The sequence below is a fragment of the Coturnix japonica genome, chromosome 5, assembly GCF_054131305.1.
Source record: "Coturnix japonica strain WE chromosome 5, WE-NBRP24, whole genome shotgun sequence".
NCBI lineage: Eukaryota > Metazoa > Chordata > Aves > Galliformes > Phasianidae > Coturnix > Coturnix japonica.
Window position 1 is genome coordinate 54,702,806 of NC_140667.1, and position 26,295 is coordinate 54,729,100.

The 26,295-nt window shown below is 54.2% G+C and overlaps 4 protein-coding genes and 1 non-coding gene across 8 annotated transcripts; 3 read left to right on the forward strand and 2 right to left on the reverse strand.

Moving 5' to 3' along the window:
* Positions 1-5,883: 5,883 nt before the first annotated feature.
* RPS29 (ribosomal protein S29) lies at positions 5,884-6,409 on the reverse strand. Its single transcript, XM_015865926.2, has 3 exons — positions 6,318-6,409; positions 6,084-6,183; positions 5,884-5,996 (listed from the first exon to the last, which is right to left on the reverse strand). Exons 1-3 carry the CDS (start codon positions 6,377-6,379, stop codon positions 5,988-5,990), a joined length of 171 nt encoding a protein of 56 aa, XP_015721412.1. The 5' UTR covers positions 6,380-6,409; the 3' UTR covers positions 5,884-5,987.
* Positions 6,410-6,575: 166 nt separating this feature from the next.
* On the forward strand, positions 6,576-6,875 carry LOC146760858 (signal recognition particle RNA). Its single transcript, XR_014947286.1, has one exon.
* A 1,115-nt stretch (positions 6,876-7,990) lies between these two features.
* LRR1 (leucine rich repeat protein 1) lies at positions 7,991-12,214 on the forward strand. The gene is made up of 4 exons (XM_015865921.3): positions 7,991-8,194; positions 8,271-8,369; positions 9,888-10,615; positions 11,595-12,214. The coding sequence occupies exons 1-4, from the start codon at positions 8,018-8,020 to the stop codon at positions 11,851-11,853; spliced, it is 1,263 nt and encodes a 420-aa protein (XP_015721407.1). The 5' UTR covers positions 7,991-8,017; the 3' UTR covers positions 11,854-12,214.
* A 263-nt stretch (positions 12,215-12,477) lies between these two features.
* On the forward strand, positions 12,478-14,409 carry MGAT2 (alpha-1,6-mannosyl-glycoprotein 2-beta-N-acetylglucosaminyltransferase). The gene has a single exon (XM_015865920.3). The coding sequence runs from the start codon at positions 12,481-12,483 to the stop codon at positions 13,921-13,923; it is 1,443 nt and encodes a 480-aa protein (XP_015721406.2). The 5' UTR covers positions 12,478-12,480; the 3' UTR covers positions 13,924-14,409.
* On the reverse strand, positions 14,020-26,289 carry DNAAF2 (dynein axonemal assembly factor 2). Of its 4 annotated transcripts, none has more exons than XM_015865917.3 (3): positions 24,142-26,289; positions 17,735-17,881; positions 14,020-16,520 (listed from the first exon to the last, which is right to left on the reverse strand). In XM_015865917.3, the coding sequence occupies exons 1-3, from the start codon at positions 25,744-25,746 to the stop codon at positions 16,053-16,055; spliced, it is 2,220 nt and encodes a 739-aa protein (XP_015721403.2). In that variant the 5' UTR covers positions 25,747-26,289; the 3' UTR covers positions 14,020-16,052. The 4 variants fall into 4 exon arrangements, 1 of the variants encoding a protein (XP_015721403.2); XR_014946853.1 differs by having other exon boundaries at positions 15,312-16,520; positions 23,538-26,289; XR_014946855.1 differs by lacking the exon at positions 14,020-16,520 and adding an exon at positions 22,136-22,304 and having other exon boundaries at positions 17,747-17,881.
* Positions 26,290-26,295: the final 6 nt, after the last annotated feature.

Genomic DNA, 26,295 nt, shown 5'->3' on the forward strand with positions numbered 1-26,295 from the left:
TGGCTTCAGAATAATCCAGCTCACAGATGGACCACCTCAAAAAAAGAGTGTTACCAGTGAGGTACAATGAAAAATGGCACTGTTTTATTTGGTATATGATGAGCAGAATCTCCCCACTGTTCCCAGAGAGCTGGCTTTAGCAGGTACAACTGTACCTGCAAAATCTTCATACGTTGCCTCCAGACAAGATGCTTACCTTCTTTTCCTATGCTGATAATAATTTTTTCCATATGTTATAGCTGTTAAATGTAGTTTGCACTCCCCTGATCAGAGGACAGGCTTTGTGGCAAGGAGGAGCCTAGTGATGGGACACGGATGCATCACACTGCACAGCACTGGCAGCCAGGGCACTGTGTGCTGCACCTCTAAGCACAAGAACATTTCATTGCCCATCTGACCAGCTGCAACGAGGCATCCTCAGAGCCATCAAACAATCCTCCTTCTAAGCACTTGGTCTTTGTTGGGAAATGAATTGGGTGTATGGCTGTAGATGTCCAGAGTATAAACAGCACTCTGCTGTGGGTGTTGGGAAAGAATGGACAGACCCATAGGGCTGAAGATCAAGAAGAGCCCATCCACATCAATGGCCACAACCGACTTCATTACGTCATTCCCAGGAGTTGGATTCAATGACCTTTCATAGAATAGAATCATAGAATCACAGAATGATCCGGGTTGGAAGGGACCTCAAGGATCATGTAGTTCCAACCCCCTGCCTGGCAGGGCCACCAAACTTTCACAATTACTAGATCAGGTTGCCCAGGGCCCCATCCAACCTGGCCTTGAACACCTCCAAGGACCTTTCCAATGGGTCCTTTCCAAGCTGGGATGCTCTATGATTCTGTGACTGCTGCAATGTCTGAGCTGTGTTAACGGCCTTCCAGGTGTTTCTTTCCTTCATTAGTACAAACACCTCAAGAAAATCAGCAGTGCTGAACCAACTTCAAACCTTGATCCCTGCATCTGCACCGGGGTAGGACTGTGCTCTTCCCAGGCACCTGCCACCACAGCCCCATCGATGCCCATGTATCTATTCCAGTTATCTCAGAACATTTTGTTTTTTCATGGCAAGAACTCGTCCCCGAGCAAGTTGTGTGTGAAGTTTAGATGGCAGCAAACCACTGCCTGCTGTGCTAGGTGGCTTCATAAGCAAGGTCATGCTCTGCAGGGAGGAAGCCCAAAAGCACACAGCCCAAAGTATGGCCATCAACACCCTCAGACAGGGAAAGAGTGGAGCTCTGTACAACTGTGCTGCAGGAGCTCATCATGTAGTGCCACAGGCCCTAGGGTGATTCAGCACACTCGATGATGTTTCACCGAGGTTAATTTAGATTCAAACATAATCGATTATGGGGATTTGGGACAGAGTTATGTCGTGAATTTAGCTGACAAAGGCTGGATGTTAGGAAAGTTTTCTTCTCTGAAAGATCGGTGCTGCAGGGGCACAGCTGCCCAGCGAGTGGAGGCGTCACCATCCCTGGGGGCAACACTGGTGGCAGCAGATGGTTGGACGTGGTGATCTCAGAGGTCTTTTCCAACCTTAACGATTCTGTGGTTCTCTAAGATCTGTTATAAATGCAGTTGTAAAGGAGGAAAATGTCTGCTGGCTTGGGAAATTTAGAGCTATTGAACAAAGTATTTGACATCTGTATTAACTCAAAACCCCAAACGGGCTGAACTTGTTTGCATTCCTTCAGCCTTAATACTGGGTGAATTTACCTTACTGATTCTATGAATCTATAAGCTCCCCTCAGCACCACCAGCCGTGCAAGGCAGGCTTCCCTTTAAAATCCAAGCTGGAAGGAACCCATAGGGATCACCAAGTCCATTCCAGCCCCACACAGCACCACCCAAACCCACACCCTATATCTGAGAGCAGCGTCCCAGTGCTCTCCAAGCCCAAGCAGCTCCAGGCAATGCCTGAAATAAAGTGAAAATCCTGCTAGCAGGGAAGATGTCAATTTGATTTTTAAGTTTGTTTAAAGCAGTTTTAACACTAAACAAGTAAACATTTATAACTGAATAAATAGTTTTCAGTTTAGTCAAGGAGCATTCAGTGGGTGTTGGCATAAATATTCAGTTATGGAAATTATTTGATTAAAATAGATTTTACATGCCATAAATAAACATTGTCTGCAACAAACACACACTCCCAACAAGCATCTTGAATTAGAGAGCCACTGATGCCTAATGCCAGCCTTTGAAAATGTTTTATTTAGCAGCACTTCTGCTCACCACGCTGCAAGCCAGATCCCATCTGCATGGGCTTCTCCAGGCATTCATCTCACTGTACCATGAAGGGGAGCGGGGATGAGGAAGGGTGATGCACCAACAGCCAAGGGCTCCTCTGGGTGCTGAGATGGAGCAGGGGCCAACAAAGTCACCAAACATGGGCCTGCAATGGGTGGGCAGCACTGCAGGGTCAGCCTGCCTGGTGTTGGCTGTCTGCAGAAATCAGGGTGAGGAGTGTGTTCCAGCCAAACCTGCTGTTGGACTGGGCTGGGAGCGATGCTGGCCTCTAAGCACAGGGTGTGTAGAAGAGCAACATCGGAGCACTGAAGCACATTAAGTGACACATAGGTGGGGGCAGAGACTTTTCCAATATGTATTCATAAATAAATGCCCCCAGGTTGACGAGTATTTGTGGTGCCAGCTCGGATGAGGCCCCTCAAGGCAAGAACTGAAAATGTGGTTCTCATCTCAGGCTGAGAAATGCAGAGCTCCTGGCCAGCCTTGGCAGAGGGCTTTGCAGAGCTGCTTCTGCACAGAAGCTGCAGATCCAGCAGGCAGACTGTGCCATCTAGCTTCTGCTTTAATACAGGCTGCTGCCGTGTGCGCCTGGCCGTGCAGTGACATCTGTACATGGGGAAACAGGCACCCAGCACCCTGCTTTGGTGGTAGACACAGCATGGGCACAGGACCCTGCCATGGTGCTCAAAGCTGAGTCTGGAGAAGCACAAAAGTGTGCACAAGGACCATACAAGTGCAGACATAGAACCATAGAATGGCCTGGGTTGCAAATGCCCACAGTGCTCATCCAGCTCCAACCCCCTGCTGTGTGCAGGGTCACCAACCAGCAGCCCAGGCTGCCCAGAGCCACATCCAGCCTGGCCTTGAATGCCTGCAGGGATGGGGCATCCACAGCCTCCTTGGGCAGCCTGTTCCAGTGCGTCACCACCCTCTGGGTGAAAAAAACACCCTCAAAAGACATCTACAAGCAGCAGCAGAAGAAGAATCAGCTGATTCTAATAAGAAAGCCCTAGCTCAGACGGGTAGCAGTGGCCATGCCAATGAATACTCAGGTTGAGGATCACTGCAGCTCTGACAGCCTCCTGCACTGACACCAGAGCAGCCCTCAGCCCCTGAGGCAAGGAATAGAACTAGCCAAGGTGACAAGAGCTCCCTGGCACACAACCTGAGATGCTACAAGCAGAACAGCCCAAAGGCCACCCCCAACCTGCTCCCACGCAGCAGCTCCATGGGTTGGGCTGCAGCTCAGTGGCCATTGGGGCACAAGAACCCCCCCCAGCACCTGCATTGCTGCAGCCTACCTGAAGGAATCCTATTTTTCCTATCTGAGCGTGTCAGGCAGTTTCATTTTTCTCGCCTCAGGGTGAGTTCAAAAGCCAATGTTCTACCCAAAGCTTTGCAAATTCCTCTCAGAGCCTCTGATAATCACAGATTTTATCTGGTGCGTAATCCAATGCAACGCAGTGTTTTTTCCTATACTCCAAATCCCATATAAACTCTATTTCAGCAATTGGAGCTTCATCTTTTTCAAAGCAAACTTATCAGTAGCTTTTACCAGGCTCCAAACAGGCAACGTTATTTCCCTACAGGAAAACATGTCTTAGCTGTTCGCTATTAATGCAAAGTCCTTAAAGAGCGCTTTGATTTTACCTGTTCTTCGGGGGAATCCACAGCTCTTTATAAATCACTTTGCTTCCAAATAAGTTTCAGCTTCACATCTGTGCACCTTCAGAGCCTGTAATCATCAGCTTGAGGATGGAAATGAAGGCAGTTTTCACAACGAGCTCAGCAAACTCCAGCTTCTGGCACCTAGTTTTCTCTATATACCAGCAATCAATACCCGGTTCAGGCAGCAGGAGGTGTAAAGGCACCACAGTTTGTGCTACACCACCTTCCCAGTAGGCTTAAAAGATGGGAGCTGCAGAATAGGAACAAAACAAGAACATTTCACATTCCCCAAATTACCAAGTGATGATATAGCTGGTTTAATGAGCACAAAGTGATTCAGAAGCATCTTTAGTTCTGTTTTCAGGTAGGAACACACTTCTCAGTTGGCATCCCTGCTGGGCAGCTATTGGTACAGAGCTTTTTTTAGTACCATTTTCCATCTCACGGTTAACACGTGCTCAGCCCCTGGGCCCAGAGCCCCAGCAGTGCTGGAGCTGCACTATTCCCTGTGCCCCACACCAGCTCCCCTCATGGATTTAAGTGTTGGTTTACACTGAGCAGTTCCCATTAAGGCCCCCCCCCCAGCTCGTTTGGATCCTCAGACATCACCACTTTGGGCTGTAGGAGGCTTCCTGGCAGACACTTGTAATCCCCTTAATTATCAGGCCACCCCAAACAGTGGCAAACCTTACCTAGAGAAGGGCACCCTACCCTCCCCAACATTGGGAATGACCCCTACGTCAGAAATAACAGAACTTGCCACATCAGTGGCATCTGTATGAATTGAAGACACCCCCCTACATCTGCCTGAACTCTCTCTGTAAGGGAAATGTAAGGACTCTCACCACACCCAAAAAGACAAAGAGCTGTTGGAGCACATCCTGAGAAGGGCAATAAAAAGGATCTCAAGGATCAACACCTCCGCTATAAGGGCAGGCTGTGAGAGTTGGGGCCGTTCAGCCTGAAGAGAAAGCTCCAAGGAAAGCCTTGAGTGCGTTTCCAATACCTAAAGGGAGTTTCTAAGAAAGGAGACCCAGCTCTTCACCACTACACTGTGGCAGAACAAAGGGAAATGGTTTCAAACCAAGAGGAAATTTTACATTGGATATAATGATGAAGGGTTGTGTTGTTTCATTTCTTGCAGTGAGGCACTGTCACAGGTTGCTAGAGAAAAGGTGGTACCCTGGGCCTGGGGGCACACAAGGTCAGGGTGGGCAGGGTCTGAGCGTTTGATGGAGCTGTGGGTGCTCCCATTCACTGCAGGGAATGGCACCCGATGGCCTTCAAGTGTTCCTTCCAACTCAAAGGATTCTGTGACACACCAACCCAGACCAGAGCAGCAATAGAGCCCCAGGAGCCCAATTTATGAGTGTGAGATAACACCAGAGTCACCAAGCAGCCAAGAGCAAGCAGGCTGCATCCCTAGGGCTCAGAAGCACCACAGAAACACAGAATGGCCTGGGTTGGAAGGGACCTCAAGGATCATGAAGCTCCAACCCCCCACATTGATACCAGCCCAGGCTGCCCAGGGCCCCATCCAACCTGGCCTTGAACACCTCCAGGGATGGACGGGGCATCCACAGCCTCTCTGGGCAGCTGTTCCAGCACAGCACCACTCTCCCAACTTAAAACCATTTCCCCTTGTCCCACTATTATCAGCCCTTTCAAAGAGTTGACTCCCCTCCTGATTATAGGTTCCCTTCAGGTCCTGGCAGGCTGCACTGAGGTCACCCCACAGCTTTATTTCCTCCATGCTGAACAAGCCCAGCTCCCTCAGCCTGTCTTCACAGGGGATGTGCTCCAGCCCCTGGATCATCTTTAAGGCATCACCTGGTTTTGTCTGGCTAAAGCCTAAAAAACCAAGCCAAGCCCATTCAGACCAACCCAGAACCCAGCCCTCCTAAAACAGGCACGATAGCGGGATACGAGCCCTACAAACAGATACACAACACAGCGAGACACCGGTTAATAGGGCAGGGAGGCCATTTATTGACAGAGGCTACACCGAGGTGCTGCAGGGAGGGCCGAGGAGAACGCAGGATCCAGCGGTGACCTCATGATCCCAGCGCTCAGTCCAGCTGCAAGAGAACGACAGGAGTGAGGAACCAGCAATGGGGGGCAATGGGGGGGGGGGCAATAGGGGGGTGCAGGCAATGTGTGCTGACCTTGATGAAGCCGATGTCCTTGGCGTACTGGCGGAAGCACTGCCGGCACATGTTCAGCCCGTACTTTCGGATCAGGCCGTGGCGGTTGGAGCACACGCGGCTGTGGAGAGAAGGGAGCGGTCAGGGCGGGTAATGGCGGAGCGGGGAGAAACCACGACAGAGTGAAAGAGACCGAGACCCACCAGCCCCAATAACCCCAATAACAACCCCAATAACCCCGGGGTGAGCACTGACCACGACCGCGATCCCTGCCCGAACTTCCTGGGGTGGCTCCAGTACAGCTGCTGGTGCCCCATGGCTGCGTGCGGCGCCACCAGCACAGAGAGAAAGATGGCGGCCCGCGCGTGCGCTAATCAACCCGGCCCGGCCTCCCGCCCTGCACCGCGGCACTGGGGGGCGGCGCGTGCGCAGAGCGACCCGCTCCCCCTCCCTGCGCCGTGTGACGTCACCGCCGTGTTAGAGCTGTATGGCTCGCGCGGCGCTGCTGCCGCTGCCGGGCGCGGTGGCGCACGCCTGTAGTCCCAGCTACTCGGGAGGCTGAGCCCGCCGGATCGCTTGAGCCCAGGAGTTCTGGGCTGCAGTGCGCTATGCCGAGCGGGCGTCCGCGCTAAGGCCGGCATCAATATGGTGAGCCCCGGGGAGCCGAGGCGCACCAGGTTGCCTAAGGAGGGGTGAACCGGCCCAGGTCGGAAACGGAGCAGGTCAAAACTCCCGTGCCGGTCAGTAGCGGGATCGCGCCTGTGAATAGTCACTGCAGCGTAGCCTGGGCAACACAGAGAGACGCGGGTTCCTTTTTGACCAAAACACGAAACAATTTTACCCACCCGCGACCCCCGGCCCGTCATTATTGCCCCGTGTGCGCAGCGCCTCCTGCTGGCGGCACCGCGTCATTGCTGTGCCCTGGATACAGCGCGTTATTGCTGTGCTCTACAGCACCTCCTGCTGGACACACCGCGTTATTGCTGTGCTCTATAGCGCCTCCTGCTGGCCGAGAGCGAGCTGTGCACTGCGTACACCGCCCCTCGGCTGCCGTCCCCACGCCGACCTCCGGGCTGAAGGCGCTGCGCTTTCACTTGGTGTTTTTCTCAGGACCTGAGGAAATGGCCACAAGTTGTATCAGTTGAGGTTTAGGCTGGACATAAGAAGGAACTTTTTCTCTCAGAGAGTGGCCAGGCACTGCAATGGCTGCACAGGGAGGTGGTGGAGTCGCCATCCCTGGCAGTGTTCAAGAAGCATCTGGATATGGAGCTAGGAGAGATGGTTTGGGGTTTGCTGTAGGTGTGGTAGGGGGAGGACGGTTGGACTGGACGATCCTGTCAGTCCTTTCCAGCCTTGTGATTCAATGATCCCATGATTCTGAACGCTCCCATCTCGCAGCCTGTCCCCGTCCCGCAGGTCTCGGTCGCCGTCCCTGGAGCTGCTCCGGAGCCGCTGTGGGGCACATGGGGTGTGTTGGGATCTCGGGGGCTTTTCCAGCCGGGACCATTCCGCGCTCCTGCCGTTCTACACAGAATCACAGAATGACCCGGGTTGGAAGGGACCTCAAGGATCATGTAGTTCCAACCCCCTGCCTGGCAGGGCCACCAAACATACACCTTTACTAGATCAGGTTGCCCAGGGCCCCGTCCAACCTGGCCTTGAACACCTCCAAGGACGGGGCATCCACAACCTCACTGGGCAGCCTGTTCCAGGGCCTAACCACTCTCCTAGTGAAGAACTTCCCCCTGACATCCAACCTAAATCTTCCCTCTTTCAACTTAAAACCATTTCCCCGTGTCCTGCTATTGTCAGCATATCCTACAGCTCCTCCCCGCCGCCAGGTGGCGCTGGTTCCCGGCTCTGCAGCTCCGGCCGCTCCTCCCTCCCGTCTCCTTGTCTCGCCTTCCCTTCCCGGCCGGAAGAGCTTTAAGGGCGGGAAGGGGAGGCGTTGCGGGATGAAGCTGCATTGCGATGTGGAGGTGCAGAGCCGCCTGCTGCCCACCTGCGGGCTCACGGGCCGCGGCCGCCCCAGCAGAGCGCTGCTGGCCCTCGGCCGCCAGCCCGGCCGGGCGCGGGGCGGCGTGTGCCTCATGGTGTGCACGGCCAGGGACCGCGCCGGGGTTCGCTACCAGGTGAGGCTGAGGGCTGGGAGGCCGGGCGGGTTCCTACCACACAACGCCCCGCTCAGCGCCCGCTGTTCCCCGGCAGGTGAAGGACAACGTGGAGCGGTTCTTCACGCGCTTCGTGGAGGAGGGGAAAGCAACCGTGAGACTGAAGGAGCCACCCGTGGATGTGTGCCTCAGTAAGGTGCGTGTGGGTACAGGGACAGCGGGATGGGTTGGAAAGGTGCTCACAGTGCTCATCCAGTTCAACCCCTGCTGTGTGCAGGGTCACCAACCAGCAGCACAGGCTGCCCAGAGCCACATCCAGCCTGGCCTTGAATGCCTGCAGGGATGGGGCATCCACAGCCTCCTTGGGCAACCTGTTCAGTGCTGAAACCAGAGCTGTCAGCTCTGAGCAGCCTGATCTCACTGTACGTGTCCCTGTTTGTGGCAGGGCAGTTGGACAAAATGGCCTTCGAATGGCCCTTCCAACTCAAATAATTCCACAGCTCTGTTTTCATTACTTCCTCACTCTTAGAGTTGATCCCTTTGTAGATCAAGGGTTTCCCAGCTGTGATGCTGATTGTACGCAAACACTGAGCGAACCCCAGCTCCTTGCAGCTGCCTGTTGCTGTGCTGCCTTCAGCCCCGTCACAAATTAAGCTGAGAAACATCCATCTGCACCATTGAACCCTGGAGCAAAAATACTAAAGTCAGTGTGTTCAGTGGGTTCGTGTTGGGCTTTTTGCCTTCAGCAGGTCTGTGCCTGCTGCTCTGCACACCAGGCTCCATAATCTCTGGTTGCTTTGTCATCTCTCATTTAGCTCTGGAACACAGGACTCGTGTGCTGCTGAAGCGCACTAATTCACTATTCTGACTTCTTTTCTGCAGGGCAGACATTGGGCTTGTGGCAGAAAATGATTTCCTGAACGCTTCCAGATCATTCTTTTTGCTTTTTTTTTTCCCTGCTTGTTTCTCTTAGTATTTTTCTCAATGCATTCATAGAGACATTATGTCTCCTTTATGTAGGTATTGTGGAGGGAATCAGTTTTAAACACCCAGAACACAAAGCACCCTTACTTTCAACTCACGTAAACAGTGTAAACTTACCTAAACATCCCAGTGTGTTTAGCTCCAGAAGGAAAGTACTTATTGCATCTCACGCCAAGGGAGCCAAGAAATATTGCCTGCAACTTCATCTCTTTGGTGAGCTGTTCTACTTGGACTTTACAGGTCTGGAGTACTTTTTCTCCTTCCTTTCAGCTTCAGTTTGCTCCTTACTTGGGGACATGGCAGCTCTGCCTGTAGTTGGGGAGAGCTGCCCTAGTGTGTCTTATCGCTATCCACCCCCTGCTTATGAGGGTGGCAGTGATAGGACAAGGGGGAATGGTTTGAAACTGAGACAGGGGAGGTTTAGGTTGGATCTTAGGAGGAAGTTTTTCCCCCAGAGGGTGGTGACACACTGGAACAGGTTGCCCAAGGAGGTTGCGGATGCCCCATCCCTGCAGGCATTCAAGGCCAGGCTGGATGTGGCTTTGGGCAGCCTGGGCTGCTGGTTGGTGACCCTGCACACAGCAGGGGGTTGGAATGGATGAGCACTGTGGGCCTTTGCAACCCAGGCCATTCTATGGTTCTGTGTGTGTACAAAGTGGTTCCAAAAGTTACTGTACAAATGAGTGCAAGAATAATGAACTTTTAATGCCATGCTCGTGTTTTCCTGCAGGCAAATGCCAGCAATCTAAAGACTTTCCTTTCAGCTGTGAGACTGGCTCACCAAGGGACCGATGTCGCTGCTCTCCCACTCTCAGCTTTGGTACCGGCAAAGACCTCCGAAGTTGAGAAGCCTAAAACAAAACTGATCATCACTTCCAAAAGGGACTATCCGCTCACCAAGAGCTTCCCCTATTCCCTCGAGCACCTCCAAGCTTCGTACTGCAGGCTGGCCCGGATCGACACGCGTGTGCTGTGTCTGAAGAAGCTGCGCAAATTAGACCTGAGTCACAATCACATCAAGCAGCTGCCGGCCACCATCGGTGACCTGGTGTTCCTTCAGGAGCTGAACCTGCACGACAATCACCTGGAGTCCTTCAGCAGCGCTCTGTGCTGCTCTACCCTGCAGAAATCACTCCAGTGCTTGGACCTCAGCCAGAACAAAATCAAAGCCCTCCCCATTCAGTTCTGCCAGCTGCGAGAACTGGTGAACTTAAAGCTGGATGACAACGAGCTGATCAGGTTGCCGTTCAAGATGGGCCAGTTGGATCAGCTGCGCTTCCTGTCGGCAGCTCGAAACAAACTGCCATTCCTGCCCAGCGATTTTAGGAAACTCTGCCTTGAGAACTTGGATCTCTTTGGAAACCCTTTTGAACAGCCCAATCCCCTCCTTCCCAACATACACCTGAAAATACCATTGACTTTGTTAGAATGTGCTGCGAGAGCTACTGTAAATTACAGGTAAGGGTGGCTCGATGGACACACGTTTCGTGTTCTCTGTCTCAAACCCGCTCAGCTTCCCTGGTTTGGATTCTTCCCATTAGTGGGAACTGCTCCTCACGGTGCTCAAGTTGCTTTGGATTCTGCTCGTCCATTAATGCTGTTATGATGAGGGACAGCACAGGTTCCAGCAGTAAATTGGGAACTTGGAAGCCTTTAACACTGCAGATTGAAATTGTATCCACAGGATGAGGGCACCATCACAGAGTGTTATTGCCCAGCCATAGGAAAAGGTTCAGCTCTATAACCCTGAGCTGCTTCCAGCTTTTTCTATGCAGGAGCTGATGTTACAGCGGGTTTTATGGCTCAGGTTGTGTTTTCTGTTGGGCTCTGGCTTGGAAATTGCTTTCTAACATGCTCACCCTTCATCCTGTGCTCACATACTAACTGTGCTGTGTGCCCCCCGTGTACAGGGGCTTCTTCCATGGAGTGGATTTGCTGAGTGTGATTAACTTCACACCCAAAACAAGTAGCAGGTGGGCAACGTGCATTGAGTCTGACATTGACCGGGTGTGAGAGTTAATGAGCAGGGAACGGGAGTGATAATAAGCTGTAAAAACCTTGAGAAAGGTAGGAAACAAAACACAAACACTTGGAAATCAATCTGTGTAGTGGTGTTCACAATCAGAGCTGTGATGGTGTTTGTGCTGACCTCAATTAGGGATGTGCTGAAATGGAGCCGGTGACAAAGCCCACAGGAGCCTGAGCAATGTGGGTGATGGGACACGTCGGTGTAGTGATGAGTCAGCCCTGCTCTGCCAGCCCGGTGTGAGCTGCTGGCCTCACACAGCTGCAGTTAACACAGCACTCGGTTCTCAGTGTTGTCATTGACACAACAGAATAAGAGCTGCCCTGTGTGTACCCGGCACCAGGCTGAGCTGGGTCTCACCTTGGCACTGAGTGCTGTCGGTTGATTCCACCTCCTGCTCTCGTCCCACAGGATCCCGTACAGTTCTCAGCTGCTGCCTTCCCACCTGTGTGAGGACCTGGACGTGGCCAAGACCTGCCAATGCGGGAGCTCCTGCCTGAGCAGCTTCATCCAGATGACGGTGACCATGAACCTGCACCACGTGGCTCACACCGTGGTGCTGGTGGACAACATGGGCGGCACGGAGGCTCCCATCATCTGCTACTTCTGTTCCCTGGGCTGCTACTCGCAGTTCCTGGACCGGTACCTGCAGAGCAGCGCCGACCACTGACAGCCCATAGTCGTGCATGGGAGCTGCAGGAGGTTCAGCCCTGCACGGGGGGGATGCGCTGCTCAATGTGCTGCTGCAGCCAGCAGTGCTCGTGGGCTGGGAATGACCCCCGTTGTGTTCTCCGTGCCCATCAGGTGTAGCTCCCAGCAGGGCCCCGTGTTGTTTTGTACTCTGGGATCTTTGTAATACAAACCTTTTCTACCCACACGAGCTGGTTCCTTCAGTGCTGTGCTGCTCAGTCCCGCTGTGTAACGGTGACGGACCCGGCAGCTCCCGGCGCTGCTGCCTGAAGGTTCCTCGCTCCTCAACTCGTGTTTTAAACGTTCCCGTTCCGTTCTGTGTTATTAAATGCTGAACCCTCCGTCTGTGTGCGCTGTTCGATCGTTACGGATCATATCCCCGCTGATGATCCGCCACCCCCCGCCCGCGTCTCGGGGCCGCAGCCCCGCGGTTCCGTTGCAGCGTATCGGGTCGGATCGGATCGGGTCGGACCGGGTCGTAGCGGTGCCTCGCATCCCCGTCCGGCCGCTCCCCCCGTCCCGTCCCGTCCCGCCCCGCCGGAAGCCGCTCTCAAAATGGCGTCTCCGTTGTCCAATCGGGAGGCGCTGGCGCTGCCCGTGTCGCCCTATGGCGGCCGGCGACGTGTGCTCGTGGGTTGGCGGCGTGGCGCACACGCGCGGAGCGGGGCCCGGGAGCGGCGTTGCCGGCGGCATCGCGGCCGCCGGCGGCGGGAGGATGAGGCTGCGGATCTACAAGCGGAAGGTGCTGCTGCTGGCGCTGGCGCTGCTGGGCTGCGCGCTGGTGCTGTGGGGCGGCGGGGGGACGGGCGGGCGGCGGAGGCGGCAGCGGCAGCAGCTGCAGCAGCTCCAGCCGCGGGGCGGCACCGGGGACCCGCCGCGGGTCAGCGAAGCGCCGCGCCGCCCCGACAACGCCTCGGCCGCGGCCTCCGGCGCCGCCCCGACCGCGGGCGCCGAGAACGGGACGCTGAGCCGCCGCTCGCTCGTGTACCGCCTCAACTTCGACCAGCCGCTGCGCAACGCGGGGCGCTTCCCGGCCCGGCCCGGCGGCCCCGACGTGGTGCTGGTGGTGCAGGTGCACGATCGCGCCGAGCACCTGCGGCTGCTGCTCGAGTCGCTGCGGCGCGCGCCGGGCGTGGAGAACGCGCTGCTGGTGCTGAGCCACGACCTGTGGGACGACGAGCTGAACCGGCTGGCGGCCGACGTGGACTTCTGCCCCGTGCTGCAGGTCTTCTTCCCATTCAGCGTCCAGCTCTACCCGCGCGAGTTCCCCGGCCACGACCCCCGCGACTGTCCCCGCGACGTGGGCAGAGCGGCGGCGCTGCGCCTGGGCTGCATCAACGCCGAGTTCCCCGACTCGTTCGGCCACTACCGCGAGGCGCGGTTCTCGCAGACCAAGCACCACTGGTGGTGGAAGCTGCACTTCGTGTGGGAGCGCGTGCGGGCGCTGCGGGAGCACGACGGGCCCGTGGTGTTCCTGGAGGAGGACCATTACCTGGCGCCCGACTTCTACCACGTGCTGAAGCGGCTGTGGGCGCTGCGGCAGCGCGACTGCCCCGACTGCCAGCTGCTCTCGCTGGGCTCCTACGCGTTGGGCCGAGGCGGCTTCGCCGGCCGCGCCGACAAGGCCGAGGTGAAGACGTGGAAGTCCACGGAGCACAACATGGGCATGGCCTTCGGCAGAGACACCTACCGGCAGCTCATCGAGTGCACGGACGCCTTCTGCACCTACGACGACTACAACTGGGACTGGACGCTGCAGCACTTGACTGTCTCGTGTCTTCCAAAGTTCTGGAAGGTTCTGGTGCCCGAAATCCCCCGCGTGTTCCACACGGGAGACTGCGGGATGCACCACAAGAAGTCGTGCCGGCCGGGCTCACAGAGTGCCAAAATCGACTCCCTGCTGAGCAGCAACCAGCAGTTCCTGTTCCCCGAGACCATGAGCGTCAGCAAAAGGTTCTCCATGGCGCCGCTGTCCCCTCACGTCAAGAACGGGGGCTGGGGGGACATTCGGGACCATGAACTCTGTAAGAGTTACCGCCGCCTCCAGTGAGGAGCACAGTGCAGCCTTCTCCTGTTTGAACTGCCCCGTCCCTTTTACAGACGCACACACACGTGTGTCGAGAGAAAAACAAACTAAAACCGAGCATTTATGAGTTGGTTTCTGCTTTAATATGAATAAACGTTCATGTCAAAGGTGTCCCAGAACGTTCATCTGTCGTGTGCGGAGCTCAGCAGCCGGGCTGCAGGAGCAGCATGGATGGCTGCTGTGTGCTGTGCTCCGTGCTGTGCTCAGCTGCAGGAGGACGAGGAAGCTCTGCTGGAAGCACACACTGCTGTGCTCACTGTTCACCTCGGCTCCTTGTTCTGCACCACGTCCCGTGTGCTGCATTGCCTCCATGCAACCCGCGGTGCCGGGCGGTCGGCCGCGTGTTGGTGAATATATGAAGGATAAAAGAAATCATTGTTTTTACTACGATGTAGATAAATATATACAGGTTTTTTAGTTCCGCCAAAATAAAATTCAGTTGTTTTGTAATGCTGGAGTTGTTCATTATCCCCAAAAGGTGACGGTCCCTTGTGTTGCTGTGGAGCCGGGATGCAGGGCGGTGTCCATTGAACTCTGCTGTGGTTTTAATGAGTGGCTCTAATGGAGGTAGAATAGAACAACAGCTGTGTGATGCCCCCAGCTTGCACTGGAGCAAATACAAACGGTGTGAGGTGGGAGCAGTGCTGGGCGATGGAAGGGGCTGAATGGAGGTGGGAGCAGCAGAGCCCTTCGTTAACACTGTGCATTCATCAGTCTGCGTTAAGGTGATGGCACAGCACTGCTGGCAGCAGGGAGGTTGTGTGGGACATGAGCATGGCAGCAAATGAAGCTGTGGGTGAAGGAGGCAGAGGGACTTATAGTACGTCTTATGTTGAGGGAATGTGAAAACTCAACTTCCTTTCTCATGGGATGGGATAGAGCTGGTGTTATGAGACCAGTGACAAGAGCTCCCTGTGCACAGGGACACAGGCAGCGCTGCCCTTCTGCTTTAGGCTGTGAGTGTGTCACCTACGTGCTCCTTCCAGAGCAAGCCAAGCTCTGTGAAACAGTCCAAATAATACAAACTGTTCACTCTGCACGTGCCATGATTAACTGCGTTTCTGTTACGGGTAATTTGAGTGCCAAGACTTTGTATGAGCTGTGGTACTGGCTCCATTTCACAGTGCCACGGTCAGGGCTGATGCTGAGAACAGCAGTGCAGGCTGTGCTGGCTCATCCCATCCCTCCACTGTGGGCTCCCCTCCCCTGCACAGCCCCCACCCCCAGGGCTGCCGTCCCTATGGACTTGTGCTGCACCGTGGGGGTGATTCCAGAGCAGCTGTGAACCACGTCCCATTTCACTGCGTTCTGAGAGCTGTGGTCTCGTTCGACTCAAAAACCAGAAGCGGTCAGAACAGGAATTGAAAGTTTACTGCAGATTTGTTCTCCTGGTTATTGCACTTCGGGGAGGAGGAGCCCGCAGCTTGCTGCACTCACAGCACATCTCATCTGGATGAAGGGAATCAGCTCCAGACGTCGCCTGCGCTGAGCGGACGGCCACAAGACAGCATGGTTTTATTGCACGGTTGTGTTTGTTCAGCTGACAGACGGGGCTGTGCTTGGATGCTGCATCGCTGAAAACATGTACTAGGACGGAATATGCGGTATAAATGCTAATTATTTCTAGGAGACTAATTAGAACTTCTCCGTGTAATTAGGAATTTCATTTGATTGCTAGAACTCGGCGGCTGCCTAATCCTGCAGTTATCACAAAATGAAGGGTTTGAGCAAATGATGAACACTGCTCATTTCTAGGTGGACTAAACACAGCGGCTCCTGAGGGAGCCATTAGGAGGAGGATATACAACTACTCTGTGTAATCTGGCAACACATTAAGAAAGTTACATAAACAATAAAGAGGCACCGTCTTCCAGGAGCGCGGAGCTTCAGCTGCATCGTTCCTGTCCGCAAAATTATTTCAACCCATACGTATGATTAAAGGAAACTTAGACCTATTACCTTCAGAAAGTATTAATGGCTGAAGTATTCTTCGTCTGACAGATTAAAGTTTCAGAAGGAACCTGGTTCTGCTTTCAGCCCTGCAGCCACACAAACCAGAGTCAAACAAGAGGAGGAAATGCTGGCGTGGCCCCTTAGTCCAGTTCATACAGCACGGAGTTCTGGAAGGCAATGCTGCAGTGTGTGCTGTGGTCTGCAATGCTCTGCACGCTCCCATCCGCACCCACCTCCTGCAGGAGTGGGGATGCAGCTGTGCTCCCTGCCCCCCCCTCCAGCCCCAGCCCTTCGAATGCCTCATCTAAAGCTTGTTCTTTTCCCCCGGGTTTGCCAGGAAGTGCTGCACCGGTGTCAGAAGGTTCCTGCTGCAAACAATGCTGTGAACCTCCATCCACTTCTCCTATTGTTTCAGCTGTTACAGAAGATGTGGCAGCTCGCTGTGTTTCTGCAGGCTGTCCCTCAGCCGTGGCACTGGCAGCACGCTCCAGCTCTGGCTCTGGCTCTGCTTGGAGTTGGTCCCCGTTGTTCTTCACATCAGCGTCTCCTCCTGAGCTGCTCGCTGCTTGTTTGGTTTCATCACGTTCAGAACAGGCTGCTTCCTGCTCCTGGGGAGAAAATACATTAATTGTTTAATATCTGAAGCTGACCAGGCAGCCCGTGCTGCTGTGAACTTTCTCCCCCCAGGAAGCAGTCAGTGTGGTGCAGAGGTTTTCCTGATCCCGTGCAGTGGGAATGAGGGGCCAGGAGGCTCCTCGCTTCCTCAGGGTTTCCTCTGCAGTAGGAAACGCTACTGGGCAGCTTCCACGTGGTCATGGCTTATAATGCAATTAACAGAGTGGGAAAAGGCCAGCCACCATGCCCAGGGGTGACAACATCAGCCAAAGGAGCTGAACCCCCACTGCGAGGAGCAGGTTTGAACCTCACAGTGAGGGACACGACTGTCTTGTTGTCTGAGAACATGGGGACTGGCAACAGGCTGCCTTTCTCCATTGGCCTCAGTGAGTTCATCGAGGAATTGCTCTGTTTGCCTCAGGAGAGGGTGAGCTGTGCCACCTGCTGCACCGCCTGCATCACAGCCTCCCTGACCACAGAGCCGTGGCTCACTCTGGTAAGAACCAAAAGAACTACTTTTATGAGTCTGAGACCCAATTCTTCACAAACAAGATTCTCCAGGTTTTCACTGTCCTTGTGATAAGGCAGAGCACGAAACACTGGCAGCAACAGAGCACTCTCTGCCCATCCTAAGGAGCCCTTTGTGTTCTAGTTCAGCTTCCTGCCCTCCCTCCTGCCCAGGTCCCTGAGATAAGCCCAGCTCTGCTTACCAGGCTCCACCCCAACCACTGTACATAGGAAGGACATGGAGCATTCACTTATTTAGTTCAACGTTAAGGAAGTCCTGGTTTTGTTCAGAAGACACCTGCCCTGATTTGTTTGCAGGGTGTTCTCGTCACCTGTGTGCACATGGGACTGCTCTAAAGGAGGCACACCAGGTAAATGGTTGGCCACTTTTTCTTTATATATCAGCAAAAGTCAGTGCATGGATCCCACTGTGTATTCCTGCAAGGTGAAAGAACATCTCCAGTGATCGCATCACAGCTCTCCTCCTTCCCAGTGAAATATAATGAAGCTTCAGTCCCTCAGTGACATTAAATGGCAGAAACATGAACCTCTTCCTACAAACTGACACCAGTGCTTACAAACACACCATACACTATAGTTTTCCGTGCTGCATCAAGACAGCAGTTTCAGTTGAGCTGACGCTCTTCAGCTCAAGTACAGAGATCAGTCAGCAGCACACAGTGCTGCCAGAGCTCCTTACCTGCAGCCTGATCTGACTTCTGTCCTCAGACACATCGAGCACCTCAATTAACGGCTGAGCTCCCAGGTCCGACTGCGTGCACGAGGAGGGGCACAGAACAGTGTCTAGGAATCCATCAACGTTTTCTTCAGTGACAAACAACCTCTCCTAAAGAAAAGAAAGAACAGCTTATGTTCATTCTGTCCCATGTTTCAGAGGTGTTGGAGCAAGAAACACATGTGGAACAACACCAGAAGCCCGATTCACATAGCAGCAGTCCCAGCACTCACTTGTGGATATGGATTCTGCACTGAGCTCCTCTTGATTACAAGTACAAAGGAAATCAACGTGCTTTCTCTCTTTGGATACACGACTCATATAAAGATCTGAGGAACAATTCACAGCGATGCTGTTCTGCTGTTCTCACCTGTCCTACCACCAGGGATTTGTTTCAGCTTCTTGCTTCCGTTAAACACCAACACCTTGGGCATTCAGACCTGAAGCCACAGCCATGAAACATGCATGACGGTTTCCCTTTCACATGCACCTGAGAAGGCTCCTCAGGTCTCCCCTTTGGCATGAGCCAAGAGCAGCTGGGAGAAGCAGAGAGGTGCCCAGGGCTCACACAGGGTAGGGCAGGTCCTGAGGCTGTCAGCTGCTGTTCAGCATCAGCTCAAAACACGCCGCCACAGGTTTGAAGATTTCAATCACCTACCATTAACAAACAGCCCTAAAACACATCCTGGAGGAGCAGTTTCCTAAGAGTGATGGAGCCCAGAGCTCCTATTAAGGCTGTGGGTAGACAGACCTCAGTCTGCACAGCAAAACCAGTCCGACCCAGAGGGCTGCATGGGGCAACCGCCTTTCCATTCAGCACTGAATACTTGAGTTGGAGACAGGAGGAATAAGTAGCAAGGCTTCTGCTGTCACTCATATCCAGAACGTCTCGTTCTGTCATCCCCAGTCATCAGCCCAATGGAGGTTACATCCAATTAGCACCACCACCTCCAGACTGAGCAACAAAGAGGTGCTTCTGTGCAGTTTTTCCCCCTGCAGATGCAGCCTTATGCACACTCAGATGCTGCACGGTTTCTAAGCTCCAACACTTAACTGTCACCTTAACCACAAAAAATCTGTGTGGAAAAATAAAACAGCTCCCTATTACTTTTACTATTTAGTGTAGGAACCGCCACAACATAGAAACTTCTGCAGAGCCTCAACACAACAGGCTCAGTGTATAGAGGAGGACAAGAAATAACCGCTCGTGCTGATGCTTGCACCATTCTGTCTCACTGCTCCAGGTCCTGTACCAGCTCTGTGCTGAACTCCCACAGCCCTGCACTTACACCTCAAGGAAGTACCCAAAGCCTGAGGGCCAGCAGCCTGGAAGGAATCAAAGCAGCAGGTGCTGCTGGCACAAGCAGCACCATTTGTTACCAATACAATGACTGTCATTAGCGTGACCAGACAACCAGCAACTGTAATTCAAACTCTGCGTTCACAGCGAGCATATGCCGAGCCATTTCTACTCCTGCAGATGTTATCAAGGCACAGATTTGGCAAGAAGTGATTCAGCAACGTATTTAAAAACCTGTTTGCTCTGGCCTGTAAACGCAGCAGCAAAGGACGAGCCTCCACGGATGAATTCAATGACCCTATAGAGAAATTACTGCATCTTAAACTGTTTGTTTTCTGATATCGATGATACTGTCGTAGCAGCTCAGAACTGCATTTGCTCTTTCCTGTGGCTTTCAGCCGTGCCGTCGCACAGCTGCACTCTGAGCCCTCTGCTCTGCACTGCATCCTCCAGACCCTGACACAGGCTGCAAGGGTTTTAAAAGCGGGGCAGGCCTCGGGCTCACAGCATCCAGGCATCTTCTGTGGGGAGAGGCTGGTCCCACAGACCTGGACCCACAGCCCCTCCATTTGTAGGGTCCTACAGGCGGAGCTTTGAGGCTCTCAGTTCTGGGGGATGGAGGTACTGAACTGGAGGCTCAGGGCTGGAAACTTCTGTAAGGTTTTAATGACTGCAAAGATCCAACAGCTCAAAAAGTGTTTCCATGGGCTTCATCAGTAGGTTAATGTTTCCCGACACAACCACTCTGTGTAAGAACATTATTCCCATAATGCAGCTACCAACTCAAAGTTCATCAGACATTTGTTTGCTTTGGAGCAGAAACGAACTATCATTTGAACAGTTTGGAAAGAGGTTACTTGGGGAAAAAAGCCAAACAAACAACAGCGACTTTGTTCTGTTCTCCTTTTCCAACCTGGTCTCCCAAAAACCTCCTTAGGGGTCCTCAAGTGCTGAGCCGAAAATTAAGTGAACCAAACCCAAACTTCTGCAAACTTTAAACACAACAGGCTCATTTTCTAGAACCATTTTCTAAGATGATGCCATCTAAGAGGTGCCCCGAACCAAGGGACACCAACTCTGTTTAGCAGTTTAGTGACTGAAAATGGTAACACCGATTGAATGTTAAAAGAAAACATCCAACAGCTCAGAACAGCTCGGAACCGGAGGCAGAACGTAGGTGCAGTAAAGGCAGCAGGGCTGCATCCAAGCTCACAGCTGTGATCCAGCACTGCTGGCTGGATGTGCTGGCACCCCACAGGAGCACGCTGCAGCAGCAGCTCCATTCCCCAGCTCAGAGCTCTTCCTGATCAGCAGAGCCTTCAAAGGTTTCTTGCACTCCAACAACTCTGCAGGCTGTGCACTCGGTTGCCCCTCAAACCAACACTGTTTCTCCACCAGAGACCTATGTCTGAGATTGCTGAACACAAGGAAAGCTGAGCAGGGGAGCGGGCCCAGCCACAGCGCCTGGACACAGTCCAGAGGTTGGACACGTGGCAGCAACCAGAGGTTACAGTGCTTCAGCATTATCTAAGGGCTCCTAACAAAGGGAAAAACAGCAAGAGCTTTGACAGGGTCTCACTGGGCTCTGGTGGGCAGGCCAAGCAGAAATACACTGTGTTCAGTAACGCACCCATCAAACACTTCCCATGAAGACATCAGCATCCCCACAGCAGTGAAGCAAAGCTTTGTGTCACTGCACAATTCCCTTTCAGACACCTGTGTTAAGTAACGCTCACAACACTTCTTTCCTGAGCAAAGACATCACACAGTAATGAAAGAACGAGTTTCTTTGGTTGCACTGATGGCAGGTGAGGGAAATGAATGGCACACACAAATGCCGATGGGCTGCAATAGTGAGCCAGAGTGGAGCTGCTGAATATCCTGGCTTGAATTTCTGTTCAGAATCAAACAGGAGAGCAAACACAACACAGCAGCGCTCTACAAAGACATGGTTTCAGTAATTTCCCAACGCCAGCTCTGCTGTCAACTGGGACATTCCAGAACATGCTGTTCTCAGAAACTTTGCCTGGCAGGCTCACAAACGTTATTGATGGGTATTCAGCTTCAGCTATTCTTTTTCATTATGTATTTCACAGGCTCTGTTGTCTTAAAATGAAGGCGTTCTCTGGTGGAGGGGTTTCCTCAGTGTGGGCTCTTAGGATTCAGACACTCTCTCCTGGAAAAAAGATGGGCAGAGGATGAACACACTGAGGTCTGCACCAGAGCATAACAGCCTGCGACAAACAGAAACATCTGAGCCCCCAAAATATCAATCCAAGTCCAATGTTACGAAATGTCTATTTTTTCATAGGATTTCTGCTCACCATGGTTTGGCCAAGGGGTGAAACTATTCTGAAAGAGAAAGAAGCAATGGCTGCAACTGCTGATCAGAGAGGTACGGCTCAGGGCTGGCAGAGAGCGATCCATTGTGCAGCAAAGTGGGAACATCGGTGACGTTAAGAGCTATCAAATGAAGGAGTCTTTGCAGCGACACATCTGAGGTCTGGGGGGCGGAGGACTGTTGTGCTGCAGAGGTTTGCTGAAAATAAGCACTTGCTTTAGCTGCGGTGGGAATCCAGACTGCTCAGCATCTATGGAAACTGAGCTCTAAATATACCATCTTTCAGCACAGCCATTCAAGAGGCTCTGCCTTTACAAAAGGAAACCCAGTCCTTGAAGTTCTGCTTCAAGAGCGCTGTTCTAAGCGGAGCACGACTCGTTCTTCTTCCATTATCTGCATCAGTCCAATTTCTAAGGAGAAAAGAGGCCATTGTGGTAAAGGAACTTCAGAAGCAGGCGAGGCAGAGCTGTGCAATTACCAGCACAGCTATCAGTGTGTTGATCTGGGCAGAGGCACGCAGGCGATAAAAGTGAAGCAACGTGCTGCAATACATCGCAGCCTGGGGATGGGGCTCTGAAGACACACATTCCGCTCATGCAGCGAGCAATTATCCCAGTGCATTTTGCTGGCTGTTTGGTGAGTTAATGGGAGGCAATTACACGGGCAGCATCACAGGGGATTGGAACAGCCAGCGGCGAGCTAGGCACGTTCCTGCATCACTCACCCAGCAAGGAACCTGCTCCCAAGCCCTTCGTCTCCCATAAGAAGCAGCTTCCAAGAAGATTTCAGGATGGGCATTTCCTGTCCATACACAACACCGGGCTCTTTGTTTGCTGTCCCCCAGCTCTGAGGCTGTGGGAGAAGAGACTACAAACAGCAGACGGCAGCACAACCTGGAGGTAAAGGATAACATGTTGCTCACCCAGGCCACCAAAAGCCACCTAACGCCGTTCAGCAGGGCACTGTGCTGAGCTTATCCCTCAAGTACTCTCCTCTGTGACCGATGCAGATCCCAGTGCAGAAAACTTAGCTCTGATTTACAAGAATAGATCCAAAGGAGAAAAATAACAGAGATTACAGCAGACAAATTGAGGAAGACCAACATTAGTAGAGGAGAAGCTACCACAGACTAATCGTTAATGGACAGAAGACAGGATATAAGAGCAGCTCTAATTAAATATTAATTTTTCTCACTTCTCTCAGTGAACGCAGCTATCTGTGCTGGGAAATAGCACCGTTCCGAACAAAAGCAAACAGAACAAATGGCTTCAGATTATTCCAACCGCTTCCATTTGTTGCCCTGGATCCAGAAGGGCTGCACCACTGAAGAAATCCATCTTTTTTACTCTGTTACATAAATGAATGGCTGGGAGGCCTGCGACTAATTCCAGGTCTCCTCCTCCTCCTTCTCCATCCTGAACATTTGCAGTGTATGATAAACTCAGAACATTTAAAGATTTGTGGGTTTCATCACACAAAAAAGTGGTGTTGATCAAAAATTCCATTACTGAGAAGCACTTGAACACCCTTCCCTGGAAAGACGTTCCCCCCATCATAATGACGCACACATCAGGTATCCTAACCACAAGGATGAGATCAAAGCATACAAACACATCCATCAGCCACAGCACCACACACTGCAGCACAATTTCCTGCCCCCAAATTGAATTTTCAGCAAGAACCCTGCAAAGAGTCGCAGGAAGCTGCGCTCTGCGCCCTTCAAATGCAGGATTTTGCTATAACCGTTTAAAACAATGAATGCTAATGAATGAGCATCAATCACAGCAGTGTCACTGTGTGCTCACCCCATCATCATTTCTGCTGATGTCCCTGGAGAACTGCAGCAGACTGTCAGGTAATCCAGGACTAAGATTGCTAGATGTATGTTTAGGCCTGTCTGCTATGCGCCAATGAGTGAGCAGACTGACATGCACCATGGCACGCCGTGCAAGAGATGGATATATACAGACTAGGTGAAAAAGCAGTCAGAACGCCTCTAGTTGCCATTCATCCCTTTCTTATCCATACAGAACATAAGCAGCAGTTGGCACAAGAGCTTCCTGGGTGCAACCTGACACTGCTTCAGCACCCAGGGCCAAACACTTTGTGCTCCCACCTGTACAGACCTGCAGGCTCCTGCTCTGCTACAAGTAGAGGAATTGCACTGTAAGCAGTTCGGTGCAGGTGGTTCTCAATAAATCCATCTGCTTTGATACCCAGCTGATCAGCTCCTCCTTGCAGGAAGCTCACAGGAAAGGAATGCAGCCTGCTGGATGGGGCATCAACAGGAAGGTTCAGCAGCACATATACTAATGGATAAGTGTATCTCCCTCAGAGCCACACAGTGTGCTCTAATTGGAGGAACTGAGCAATTAAGGCTCAGCACTGTGGTTACTATTGGACTGTTGCTGTGAGAAGCAGCTGGTGAACTTGGCAGTGTTGGCGAACACACGTGGGTAAGGTTAAGGATGAAGGCCGGGCCCTTTGCACTTGGATCAGCACTTCCTTTAGAAAAACCCCTCAGCTCTGGAGGCAGAAGTCACTGCAGCCCCAAGGACGGAGCTATCAGCTCCACAACACGACCTTCGTTCCGCTCACACGATACCAGCACTAATTATGTTGTTCGTCACGCTGACGTCTGCAACCAGCCCTGCAAGTGATAACCCAAGAGATATCACACACACGGGGCTGCGATGTGGGGAGAGCACAGCAGCCCCTAGAAGCTGTTACCTGCAGAGCAGAGGCGTCAGAGCCGAAGCAGTACTTGTCCCAAAGCCCGGTGCTCTCCGTGGCCTTGGCAAGCAGGATGGCAGCGTTGTGGGCACCCACGCTGACGCTGGTCTCGGGGGCAGCCAGTCTGTTGGTGGTGGGGAACTGCAGGATGAGGCCGTAGGTGACAGCACCGCTGGAGAAGCGGACGCTGTAGCGGTTGTTGGCCACGTCCCCGCTGAGGCTGTGGGGCTGGATGCCGGGCACCAGCAGGAGCAGGGTGAGGGAGGCCTCGTCCTGCCGGCACTGGAACGGAGGGCACGAGGCAGCGGCGGGACCGGAGTCACCCCCGGCCCGGGGATGAGCCATGGGGTCGGGGCCGCTCTCGGGCGGGCACGGAGAGGGGGCTCCGGCGGGAGGAAGCGGCTCGGAGCCGGAGCTCGGAGCGGGGGAAGCGGCTCCAGGCTCGGGGCCGGCGCTCGGGGAAGCGGCCTCGGAGCGGGACAGCGGGGGGGAAACGGCCGGCGGCTCCTCGGGGAGATCCGGGCCGGGCCGGGGCTCTTCCCGCAGCCCCTCACCGGGCTCCCCGGGCGGCGGCACCACGGGCAGCGTGACCAGCAGCTGCCGCTTGGCCTTGTCGAACACGGCGCGGCCCGCGCTCTCGTCCACGCGGTACGGGAGGCGGAGCCGCAGCCGGTAGGCGGGACGGAGCGAGTCGAGCCGCAGCTCCCGCGGGCGGACCTCCAGCTCGGCCTGCGCGGCGGAGCGGAGCAGCGGCAGCTCCACCGTCACCACCAACTCCCGGGGCACCGGGCCGGGCGCCGAGTCGCGGGCGCAGCGGTAATCCTGCAGGTCCACGTAGGAGCGGTGCCGGAGGCTCCAGCGCGGGGTGGTGGGGCCGGGCGGCGGAGCGCTGGGAACGGGAGCCGGCGGGGGAGCGGCGGGAGGAGGAACGGGAGGAGGAGGCAGCGGCGGCAGCAGCGGGTCGGTGTCGGTGCCGGTGTCGGTGTCGGCTGGCGGCCGCGGGGCAGCGCCCGGCAGCGGGGAGCGGATGACGGGAGCCTGCGGGACGCCCTTGTAGCGGGTGCCGCGCAGCACCGTGGCGTTGCTGCGGTCGAGCTGCGCGGAGAATTGTCCGTCCACCGCATCCAGCGCCGCGTCGCTGAGCAGCCGGCGGAACCGGGCGCTGCGGGCGGCCAGGCGGAGCGCGGCGGGGTGGAAAACCACGTCGTACAGCACGCAGCGGCGGCCGGGCCGGCACAGCTCCTCGCGGCCCGGAGCCAGGCTGTGCGGCAGCTCCCAGCGATGCCCGCCCGGCTCGGGGCGGACCCGCGGCGGGGCGATGTGCGGGTTACTGCACACGTTAATGTAGCAGCGGCGGGAGCCGGCCTGGCTGGTGCGCAGCACGTAGCCCGGCGTCGGGTGGATGAAGCGCAGCTCCACGCCGCGCTGCCGCTCCAGGGCCGTCACCTCCTGCTCGTACAGCCGCCGCTGCTCCGGGTCGTTCAGCTCGGCCGCGTACTCGGCGAGCAGCTCCCGGAAGCGCTGATCGCGGAACGCCCGCTGCAGCCGCTGCAGCTCCTCGGGGCTCAGCTCCAGCTCCTCCAGCCGGCACCGACCCGCCATGGCCGGTCAGTGTGGAGACGGCGAAACGAAACGGCCGTTCCGCTCCGACCGAGCGCGTTGCTACGGCGACGCTAAACAAGATGGCGGCCACCGGGCTCCGTTGCTATAGTGACGCTAAACAAGATGGCGCCGCCAAGCAAGATGGCGGCCCAATACACTGCCCAGGCCGCTCCAGGCGCTGCAGGCCGTACCCCGAGCAGCAGTCGGCACTGCCGCATCCCGATGATCCCCAATGAGTTTCAGAACACCTCAGCCCTGTTCCCTTACTGCTCCCCCCGGCTGTGTATCACTATTAGCCAGCACTCATCAGCCCCTCACAAACCTGCCTCAAGCCCTTCCTGCCCCCACACAAATCCCAGCCCGCACTCACATTGCTGTGGTGCAGATAACAAGCCCTCGGTTCTGCTCAGCACAGCAAAAAACAGTTCTCCTTCTCTTCCTTTCTAAACGATAACTATTTCCTAGGCACGCCCTCACTTCCTATGCACTTTCCCTTACTTTTCTTGTGTTGTAGAAATTAACCTCCGTTGGCTCCATTTTATCTAAACA